General features: G+C 33.5%; 1 protein-coding gene across 1 annotated transcript in view; it reads left to right on the forward strand.

The window, feature by feature from the left end:
- ADGRG2 (adhesion G protein-coupled receptor G2) overlaps nucleotides 1-11,058 on the forward strand; it is a gene marked incomplete at its 5' end in the record, with an annotated part of 120,660 nt that overhangs the window by 95,993 nt on the left and 13,609 nt on the right. The window contains 7 exon segments of the mRNA XM_044666951.1: nucleotides 539-661; nucleotides 1,672-1,717; nucleotides 1,808-1,911; nucleotides 2,843-2,964; nucleotides 6,197-6,465; nucleotides 9,563-9,662; nucleotides 10,240-10,523. Coding sequence (XP_044522886.1) covers nucleotides 539-661; nucleotides 1,672-1,717; nucleotides 1,808-1,911; nucleotides 2,843-2,964; nucleotides 6,197-6,465; nucleotides 9,563-9,662; nucleotides 10,240-10,523 — 1,048 coding nt within the window.

Raw genomic sequence — 11,058 nt, forward strand, 5'->3', positions numbered from 1 at the left:
TTGCTAAAAAGATACAATGCATATTATTTAGCTTGATTTCTCAGTTGGTTTCCTTTTAAAACTCTGTCAATAAAACATTTATTTTTTAATTGCTCAATATAATTTCTAATATGAGGAGATGGCCTTTTGTAATGAATAGAGCTCTAAACTGTAAATCTGAAAGTCTAGGATTTAGTTCCAGTTCTGCCACTAATAGTGTGACTTTGAGCAATTCCATTGTCTCCAGCCTTTGGTTTTCTTCAGACTAGGCCAGTGAAGTCAAATTCAAAAAGAAACAGGGACTTCTAAATCCTAGATAAGGATCCCTGTGGATCATATATTGACTTAGAAAATCATATAACATTATCTATGCTCTATTGTACTTTTATTTCTTTTGTTAAGCATTTCCAATTACATATTAATCTGATTCAGTCTCACTCTGGAGTGTTACTACCTCCTGTGGCCCAGTGATGTCAAAGGATTCGTGAAGCTCTAACATGCTGTAGGTCTAGTGATTTTCCCCTTGATCGCTTTATGACTTTTTTTTTTGGTATTTTAGGACCCTTCACTGAAGAATCTCTCTCTGATAAGCTATGTTATATCTTCAAGTGTCGCTAATCTAACAATCAGAGACCTGACAGCAAATGTGACTGTCACTCTACAGAATACAAGTCCTAATCAGGTAAATCATTCATAATGGTTTTATACTAACCATTCTTTTTAGTAGACTTAACCTAGGAAGATGTCATATCTACCAAAGAGGGGCAAAAACTTGAATTCATCTGGGGTGTTAGGCAGGATAGTGTATGGAGCACTTTCTTTCCACCATCATTTTTTCATTCATTAATTTATTCGAGAAATATTTATAAAAATGCCTAGACACTGCCTCTGATAGGAGAACGTTTTACCTTATCCTCCCAGAATCAAGCTTTCAAGGAACTTCATGGACACTATTTCCAAATCCATGCTTATCATTATGACTGTTCTGTGTTGTCCTTGTTATATGTTATCTTCCTGCTACTTAAATATAAACTTCTTGAAGGAACTCAGTACAGTGTCTGGCACAAAATAAATGATTAAATAATGTTCTCTCTCTTTTCTCTCTATGTCTTTCTTTCCTCTTTTCTTCTCTCTTTTTCATCTCTTCTCTCCTCTCTTCATCTCTTTCCCTCTCCCTCCCTCCTTCTTTCTCTCTCTCCTTCTTCCTCCTTCCCACTCTTTCTCTCTCTTCCTCCTAACTCTCCCTTCTTCCTTTCCTTCTCCCCACCCTTTCTCTCTTCCCATCACCACTTTTTCTTTCTCTGTTATATATTACACATTATGCTCAAAATTTTGGGGGGGGGGAATGACATAATCCCTTCCCTCAAGGACTTTACAAACTAGTAGAGGCACTATACAATGTCCACAAATACACAAACTAAAATATAATAAATGACTAAAAGCAATACTGTACAAGGTACTAGGAGATCAAATGAGGGTGAAATCAATACTAACTTAAGAGAATAAGGGAGCTAAGTCATGGTGGGTCCATTTGCTTCTAGACATAAACTTTAGATGATAACTCTTCCTCTAAAGATCAGGCATTAGAAGAATGAGAAAGTGTAAATCCCATATGCCTTTTCCACAAATTATTTGCTTGCCAACTTTTCTTATGTAATGTTTGTAAAATGGTCTCTTATTTCTCCCTTGTAGGATAACTTAACTGTAAAATGTGCATTTTGGGACCTGAGCAAAAATGGTAAGTTTTGCTATTACCTGTCCCCTGCCTTCACTCATATACATCCATTAGTCCCATTGATAGAACATGCGATCTTTCCACTGCTAACAGGTGGCAAAGGAGGGTGGTCATCTGAAGGCTGCACAGTGAAAGACAAGAGAATGAATGAAACAGTTTGCTCCTGCAACCACCTTACGGGCTTTGGAGTTCTTCTGGTAATGTAACAATTTAAGGGAACTCAAAAACAAAAGCTACGTGCTATTAAATATATCACATGAATTTAGAAGATCCCAATAAATGTCTTAATGAACAAACATAACTGAATGTGTTAAATGAGTACTTCTTCTGAGCTAATGAAAATAGAAGAGAATGGAATACAAGTTTGTTTTTATTATTACAACTTTTTACCTAAATAAATATATGTTTATGTTTGTTATGTATATATATATACATATATATATGTATGTATGTTTAATGGCTAATATTTAACTGTACTTTAAGGTTTGCAAAGAACTTTTACTATTATCTCATTTGATTCTCACTACAACCCTTTAAAATATGTGCATGTATTATCCTCATTTTACAAATGAGAAAAATGAGGCACAGAAAAGTGATGTGGCTTGCTCAGAGTCATACAGATAGTAATTGTCTGAGGTTCAATTCAAACTCATGTATTGTTGGCACCATTTCTATCCACTTTACTGATGAATTAGTGTCTGGAAAATAGGTAAGAATGCCATAAAAATACTAAATTAAATTATAATAACCATGAGGAAATTGAGAACCCATCTTTTATTTTGTTATGAATATTTGGTAGAGGCAACTAGGTGGTAAAATAAATAAAATGCTGGATTTAGAATCAAGAAGATCTGAACTTAAATCCTACCTCGGACACTTAATATCTATGAATCTTTGGACAAATTACTTCTCTCAATCCCAGTTTCATCATCTGTAAAATGGGATAATGATAGCACCTACCTCACAGGGTTGTTCTGAGGATCGAAACAATATAGCATACCTAAAGTTCTTTCTAAATTTAAAAGCAAGGTGTAAATGGTTTCTTTAAAAGAGAATATTTTCTTTATTTAAATACATGTGTATATTTAATATATATAAGTATATATATTTTTTCATCTCTTTTTTTAGGACTTATCCAGAACACCCTTACCACCTATCCAGATGCTGATTCTTACATTCATCACCTACATTGGCTGTGGCTTGTCTGCAATTTTTCTTTCAGTTACTCTGGTAACCTACATAGCCTTTGAGTGAGTATTATCCCTCTTAAACTCTTAAACTGGAATTATGATTTGATATGATGTCAGTATATTACTGACATCCTCAAAATGTGTATGATGCTATGCTAAGTGCCACATAAAGAGAGTTCATTGTATACTTAAATGCTCCAATGAATCTGAAGGTCATCAATTTGGATATTTCTTCCATTAATTCACAATCCCCCCCAGCCCAAATCTATCCATTCTTTATGCTTGTCACGGGGAATTCATCCAACAAACAAGAGGACTTCCTTATTTTCTCCTCCTGCAAACTTAAAATCTAAGAGGAACAGTAACAATATAGTCATTAAAAACACAAATTGAAATAAGTGAAGAATTTGTGTCAAATGGGAAAAAGTGGAAAGATGTGTGTTATGTGATAATATAGATAGAAGAATTCAGAAGAGTTTGGATGACTAAACCCAGAGTGTGCTCACTAATAGAATATTGGAGATCTCGCAAAAGAGTGCTTTGGATAACTGCATGAAAGCCATCTTTCTTCTTAGCCAGTTAGTAGATGATACAAAGCTAAAATGAAAAACAACTTTTATATTGAATGATGAAATCAGGATCCAAAATTATTTTGATAGAATGTCATGATAAAAGGATTCAGATGAAATTCCTTAGGGATATAAGTAAATCCTTGCACTTAGATTAAAATCATCATCACAAAAGTAAAAAATAGGGGAAATCTCGCTATAGAGCAATTTTTATTCATAAAAATACTAACAACAACCTGAGAACTTCAGTGGATCTCAATTTCCAAAAAAAGCCAAGATTTGGAATGGCAACTAGAAAAAACAACAATGAATACAAATTTTAGGTTATATAAATAGAAATATCTTGTCCAGAAAAAGAGAGTTGATAGTCCCAACATATTCTGCCTTTGTCAGACTATATTGAGAGTATTGGGGTCTGCTCTAGCTGTTGCATTTTAAGAAAAACCTAGAAAATCTGGAACATATCCAAGAATTGTTTATCGGGGAACTTTAAAGTCATACAAGGATAGGTTCTTACTAAGGATTTTTAGGTTGGATAAAACATAGAAAACATACATTGTTTTTGTATCCATTTGGCAGAAAAATTGCTATTGTGTGGAAGTATTAGATATTTTTGATGTTTCTTTTAATTCTAAGAATATTTGATGCAAAAAAATTAACTGGATTTAGCGGACAACTATGTGACATATAAGGGAATTTGTACATTAGGAGCTATACATCATTGTTTTCCAGTTTATTAAAAAATGTTTCTTGAAATAGATATGGCATTTCAGGAACTGATATATATATATATATGTGCATATATATATATATATATCCTTTTGAATAATAGAAAGGAGAGAGTTTAGTGTGCCAGGGCAGCAGGAATAACAAATTTCATTAAATAGGTAAATATCTTTGGTAGATTTTTAGGGAAACATTAAACTGAGAGTTTTGCCATCTTAATCTTATGCATAATTTTACTTGAAGAATTTCAAAAACATTTCCTTGTTTAGAGATCTGTGGGAGAAAAGAAAGGTAGGAAGTGTAGGAATAGTAGAGATTGCAACAAGACCCCTCATTTCATTTATATAGATAATTTCTAGATGAGGGACATCTGGATGGTGCAGAGGATAAAGTACCAGGCTTGGAGTCAGGAATTCTTATCTTCATTAGTTCAAATGACACTTACTAGCTGTGTGACCCTGGACAAGTCATTTAACCCTGTTTGCCTCAGTTTCCTCATCTATAAAATGGGCTGGAGAAGGAAATGACAATCCAAAGATACTGCAGTATCTATGACAATAAAATCCCAAAAGGGGGCCATGAAGAATCAGACATAAATGAAACAAATGAATAAAACCAAAAATTTCTAGATGAGGAAATTCTGTCTACTAGGGTAGACTGATATCTTCTCAACAAATTAGCCTTACAGGATTACCCAGGGTACTGAAGGGTTAAGCCTTCAGTCATGCAGTCTGTGTGTTTCAGAAGCAGGACATCAAATTAGGTCTTCCTGACCTTAAGGCCACTTCTCTAGTTACCATACCAAACTTTCCCTAATTGTAATATTAAGTATAAATCTTTGCATTCCAATTTTGGATACTTAATGGAAAATTAATTTTAAAAAACTAATTTCCATTTATACTGGAAATTTCAACTGGAAAATCTGGACATCAGAATGGAAATATAGACTTGTCAGTGAATCCTTGGAAAAGTTCTTAGACTAATTTATCAAAAAGCTATTCATTACCTGGAATGATTTTAATCAGCATTACTTTTTAGATTTTTTTTCAAGGCAAACAGAATTTAAGTGAGTTGCCTAGGGTCACACATTACTTTTTCAAAGACAAATTTTTTAATGTAATGAACTAGATTGTATTGCTATGATTTAAAGGATATGGTTTTACTATTCCTATAGCCTTTAGTTATACTCTTATTTTTTATTTATGGTCTAAAATTACTTTTCTCCATGTTTATTTGAAGCAAAACCATGTTATAGGAGAATCTCATATTTAGAAGAGACCTTGGAAACTATCTGGAAACCCTTACCTTCTGTCTTAGCCTCAGTTTCTTCTCTGTAAAATGAGTTGGAGAAGGAAATGACAAACCACTCCAGGATCTTTGCCAAGAAAATCCCAAATGGGGTCATAATGAGTCAGACAAGACCAAAAAACAACCGAGCAGAAACGTTATTCTGAGGAGGGGGCTTTTAGGTTTTGCCAGACTGTGAAAGGGTTCCAAGACACAAAAAAGATTAAGAATCATGGAGATGACCTTTAAGACCTCTTCTAGTGCTAAACCTGGTGACTATAGAATAATAAGCTTATTCTAAATAATCTTCCCCAAGAACATGAAATATGTAACTAGGGGAAAATAATCAAAATAAAAAAATTTTAAAAATAACAAAGTAAAAATAAATAAATAAATAAATAGATAGATAAATAGATCAATAATCTTCACCAAGCTATACTGAACTAATTTAAATGACAAGATAGCACATACCAAAGACTGAATTTCCACAAATGTAAGATGATTCCTCATTGTCTCTTAGCCAGGACCATTCTTTTTATTTAGATTTGCTTTTTCTAAGGGAGGAAATTGAGTCACAGAGAGGTCTCCTTCTCCGTATTTGAAAAGAAAGATACTGAGTTTTCAAAGGAAACCTAAAAATGACTTGTATGTTTACACAGGGTCTGCAGAAAGATGTTAACCCATTTTTCTCCCCCCTTTTTTTTCCCCAGAAAAATCCGGAGGGACTACCCTTCCAAAATCCTCATCCAGCTGTGTGCTGCCTTACTCCTCTTGAATCTAGTGTTTCTCCTAGACTCATGGATTGCTTTGTATAACATTCGAGGCCTCTGTATTTCCGTGGCAGTATTTCTTCATTATTTCCTGTTGGTTTCATTTACTTGGATGGGTCTAGAAGCTTTCCATATGTACTTGGCTCTTGTCAAAGTGTTTAATACCTATATCCGGAAATATATCCTCAAATTCTGCATTGTGGGTTGGGGTATGTATGATTTTCATTGCAAAATCCCCAGAAGTAGAACAGTGTATGGAGTGCTGGACCTGGAATCAGGAAGATCTGAGTTCAAATTCTTCTTTATACTTGTATTAGTTGCATAAATTTGAATAAGTCACTGAACCTTTTTTTGCCTCAGTTTCCTCATCTATAAAATGAGGATAATACTAGCACCTATCTCCCAACTATCAGAATAGTGAGAAAAAAATGCTGTACATTGCAACCCTTAAAGCACTATAAAATTGCTCGTTAATATATTCAATAAATTCAATATATTATATTCAATTACATTATATTCAATCAAAATATTCAATTCAAATTATAGTATATTAACATAATATAATTATGTATTATTATATTCAATCAATTATATTCAATCATTTCAAAGTAAAATATTATATTCAATCAAAAAGTCAGGTGAAAGTAACAGCAAATGGCTGCATATTTTGCTCATTTCCACCAAATCCCTTGATTCTTAGCATATGCTCAGTCACCCAAAGAGCAACCATATGCCACCTCTTTCAAGAGTAGTAGCATGGGGGCAGCTAAGTGTCTCAATGGATAGAGTGCCAGGACTGGAGTCAGGAAGACCTGGGTTCAAATGTGACTCAGTTACTTCCTAGTTGTAGGATCCTGGGTCAATCACTTAACCTCAATTTCCTAGCCCTTACTACTCTTTTGCCTTGGAACTGATACTTGTATTGATTCTAAGAGAGAAGTTAAGAGGTTTGTTTTTTTTAAAGAGTTTAAAAAGAGTTTCAGGATTAGCTGTGAATATAACTATATATTTGTTGGTCTAGTTGCTTAAAGAAGTCAAGCTCAAATGCAGATCCTGTAAGGTCTTTGAACCTCTCTATCCAAAACTTTACATAAATATATAATATATATGCATATATAAATGTATATTTAAAGTGTCAAACACTTTTCAGATTCTATATAACTGCTGTGTATTATTACTCTTGTTATTATTTGTGAGTGATCCAAAAGTATCTGATGTGAAAAAAGCATCAACAACTGGAAAATCATCTCTAAGTATGTCTTACACCCATAGAAGGTCAGAGAATAATAGGATTTTTTTAGTTGAAAGGAAATTCTGAGATATTATTGTACAATAACCCACCCAGTGCAATATCTTCGGCACAACATCCATGATAGATGGTCATCTTCAGCCTGGACAGTTGCAGGAATTAGAACTCAATGCTTAATGAAACAATCATTCCATTTTCAGGTAGCCCGAATTTGCTGGACAAGTTCTTCATTATATTGAACTAAAATCTTCCCCCATAAAACTTTTATTCAATGATTCTGTATCTGCTTTCTAGAGCTAAGTAGGACATGCCTAAGCCTTTTTATGATAGCTCTTCAAATATTTGTCTATTAATACTTTGGAGAGTTAGGTGGTACAGTAGATTAGAATACTCACCTTCATGAGTTCAAATCTGACCTCAGACACTTATTAGCTATGTGACTCTGGGCAAGTCCTTTAACCCTGTTTGCCTCAATTCTTCATCTATAAAATGAACTGGAAAAGGAAATGGCAAATTACTCTAGGATCTTTGCCATGACCCAAATGGGATCACTAAGTGTCAAACAGAACTGAAATGACTAAATGACAAAAAATAGTTTTGTATGGTGCTTTGTTGTTTTCAAAGCACTTTAATATACATTAAGAGGAGTTCTCCTAGTTGTATGATGGCACAAATCACTTAACCCTAATTGCCTAACCCTTATCATTCTTCTGCCTTGGAACTAATACTTAGTATCAATTCTAAGACAGAGGGTAAGGATTTAAAAAAAGAAGAGTGCTATAATGCAAAATGGGTTGAACTGGAAGAGGTTTGGGTGGTAATTCAGTTTCAGGTAATCACAATGTATAACATTGGGTAAGTCAATCAGCCTCATTTTCCCTATCTGGAAAACAGAAATAATAATATTTATGCAATTTATTTTACAGAATTGCTTTTGGAAACCCTAAAGCACTATATATATGAGTTATGACTGGTATGACCTCAGTTGACTCTCCCAAGATTCATGTGAAGTATAAAGGGCAAAAATTATCATCCTTATGTTTATGAATAAGAAAAATGGTTCTTAGTGGTTTAAATGATTTACTCATTGTCCCATAGTTCACCAACTATAGTGGAAATAATCAAAGCCAGAACTAGAATTCAGCTCTGACTACTAATCCATTACTTTTTATAATATACTGTTAGTTAGCATGCCCCCTATCTGTCAAGCCTTCTCTTCTCCAAGTTAAATATCTACCCTTCTTTATCTTCTCTACACTCCTGATCTTTCCATGCCCCAATTTTAAGACCCTACACTATCTTGATCATTTCAGTAAGTAGTATGATTATTTTTTTGAGAAGGAAAAATAATCCTTTTTAAAAAATCTCCTTTATTTGGGTTGAGGAGCAAGAGTCAAGGAGAAAACAAATCATTGTGATCCACATTAGTCCTCATCCTAATCTTCTTTTCAAAAGTCCTTGATAGTCAAGGGCAAAAGATATTTCCATGTTCTTTTTTTCTAAAAGTGGTCTCACTCAGACAATGAAAAAAATCTATCACTCTGTGATGCTAGATACAAATGACTTCCTACTACCAAGGATTAGGTTCTGAAATCAAAGAGTCTAAGATAATCAGTTCATTGGGAACCCCTGGTTCTATCATTATAGATTTTCTTTTGGGTCAAGTACTTCTCTGTTGAATATGCATCACTTCTAGTTTACCTTCTGGTACTGGTCAGTTTATATGACCCTTGACCATTCTTGCTACTCCTCAGAAGAAAATGTGTCCTATGTGGCTCAGTGGATAGAGTCTAAAAATAGAAGATCTTGGGTTCAAATTTGGCCTCAGACACTTCCCAGCTGTATAACCCTGGATAAGTCACTTAACTCCAATTGCCTAGCCCTTAATGCTCCTCTGCCTTAGAACCAATACTTAGTATCAATTCTAAGACAGAAGGTAAAGGTTTAAGAAAAAATAAATATGTAATATTATTTGATTTTTCTCCACATTTTTGTGTATTAGAAACTTGTTCTAATTTTTTTTCTCAAATTTTCATTTCTTTTCCTCATTCTTCCAGGTGTCCCAGCTATAATTATAGCCATTGTGCTGGCCATATCTCCCGATAACTATGGAATTGGTTCCTATGGAAAATTCCCCAATGGCTCACCTGATGAATTGTAAGTACATATCTGCCAGAAGGATTGCTATTGCTTGCTTGGAAACTGACTTCTCAGAAAAAAATTGCATGATGGAATCACTATGTTGGCACAGAGTCCCTTTCTAATAAAAATTGGTTAAATTTATAACAGGTCTTGTGGTCAGGACTGTAATATAAAGCAAGCTAGTTGGAAATTCCACTTGCCTACTGAAGCATAGGAAAATGAAGGGAAGAATTTTTAAAATCTTTATATATGCTTTTAAAAAAAGAAAAATTACATTAACTTGATGAAAACAGATGAAATATAGTCTTCATTATAATATTTGTATGGAATGAATACAAATTCATTCAAATAACATATTAATTATATTAAGTCAGTCCAAATAACATATTAATCACCTTCATGAATTCCTTTAATTTTCTATGAAGATGCAAATTTTACTTGAGATTTCAAAGGATGGATTAATGGATTAATCTGTTATTTTTCACATTTCATTGTCGATACATGTATATAGATCTTTTTATAGAATAATTATGCTGGTTTGCATCATATGATGCAATAGTTGATTCTTTGTCTTTTCTTTTTTCTATTTTAGTTGTTGGATCAACAATAATGTTGTATTTTACATTACCGTGGTAGGATATTTCTGTGTGATATTCCTGTTGAATGTCAGCATGTTCATTGTTGTACTAGTTCAACTTTGTCGGATCAAAAAAAAGAAGCAACTTGGTGCCCAAAGGAAAACAAGCATTCAGGACCTTCGAAGTGTTGCTGGGTTGACCTTTTTATTGGGGATCACTTGGGGATTTGCCTTCTTTGCCTGGGGACCAGTTAATCTCCTCTTCATGTATCTCTTTGCCATCTTTAATACTTTGCAAGGTAAGTTTTCTGACTTGACATAGACTAAAGGGCATCTAGTTGAATGTATAATCAAAAGTCTAGAAATAATTTTTGATTGCCTCTTGAAATAAGTGCTGCATAAAATGTGTTATTTATTAGACAAAAGTACTTTATTAAAAGATAGATTTACTTTTGAGAAGAGCAATTTTTGATCTTGCTTACTAGAAGAAACATGATTTCTTGATTAATGAAATTATTTTTGAATGATATGATGCTGTAGGATTTTATTCTGGAGGGCAAAGCAGGGCTATATTTCTGAGTACACTGCAGATTCACATTTTTTAACCTGGACACATAATACCCTTCCATCCTTGCTTTGATTTCCTCATTTGTAGAAGGGAGGTAACAGTAACCATTCCCTCTTTAACTTACAAAGCTATTTAAGATCAAAGGAAAGAAATTTCATAGTGGATAATGGAAGTTTCAGAATATAACTATGTAATACTATTTCATAGCTGTAATGAATCAGATTATATCATCATTACATATACATAGTATACATTATATATATATA

Source organism: Gracilinanus agilis, chromosome 3, assembly GCF_016433145.1.
Source record: "Gracilinanus agilis isolate LMUSP501 chromosome 3, AgileGrace, whole genome shotgun sequence".
Taxonomy (NCBI): Eukaryota; Metazoa; Chordata; class Mammalia; order Didelphimorphia; family Didelphidae; genus Gracilinanus; species Gracilinanus agilis.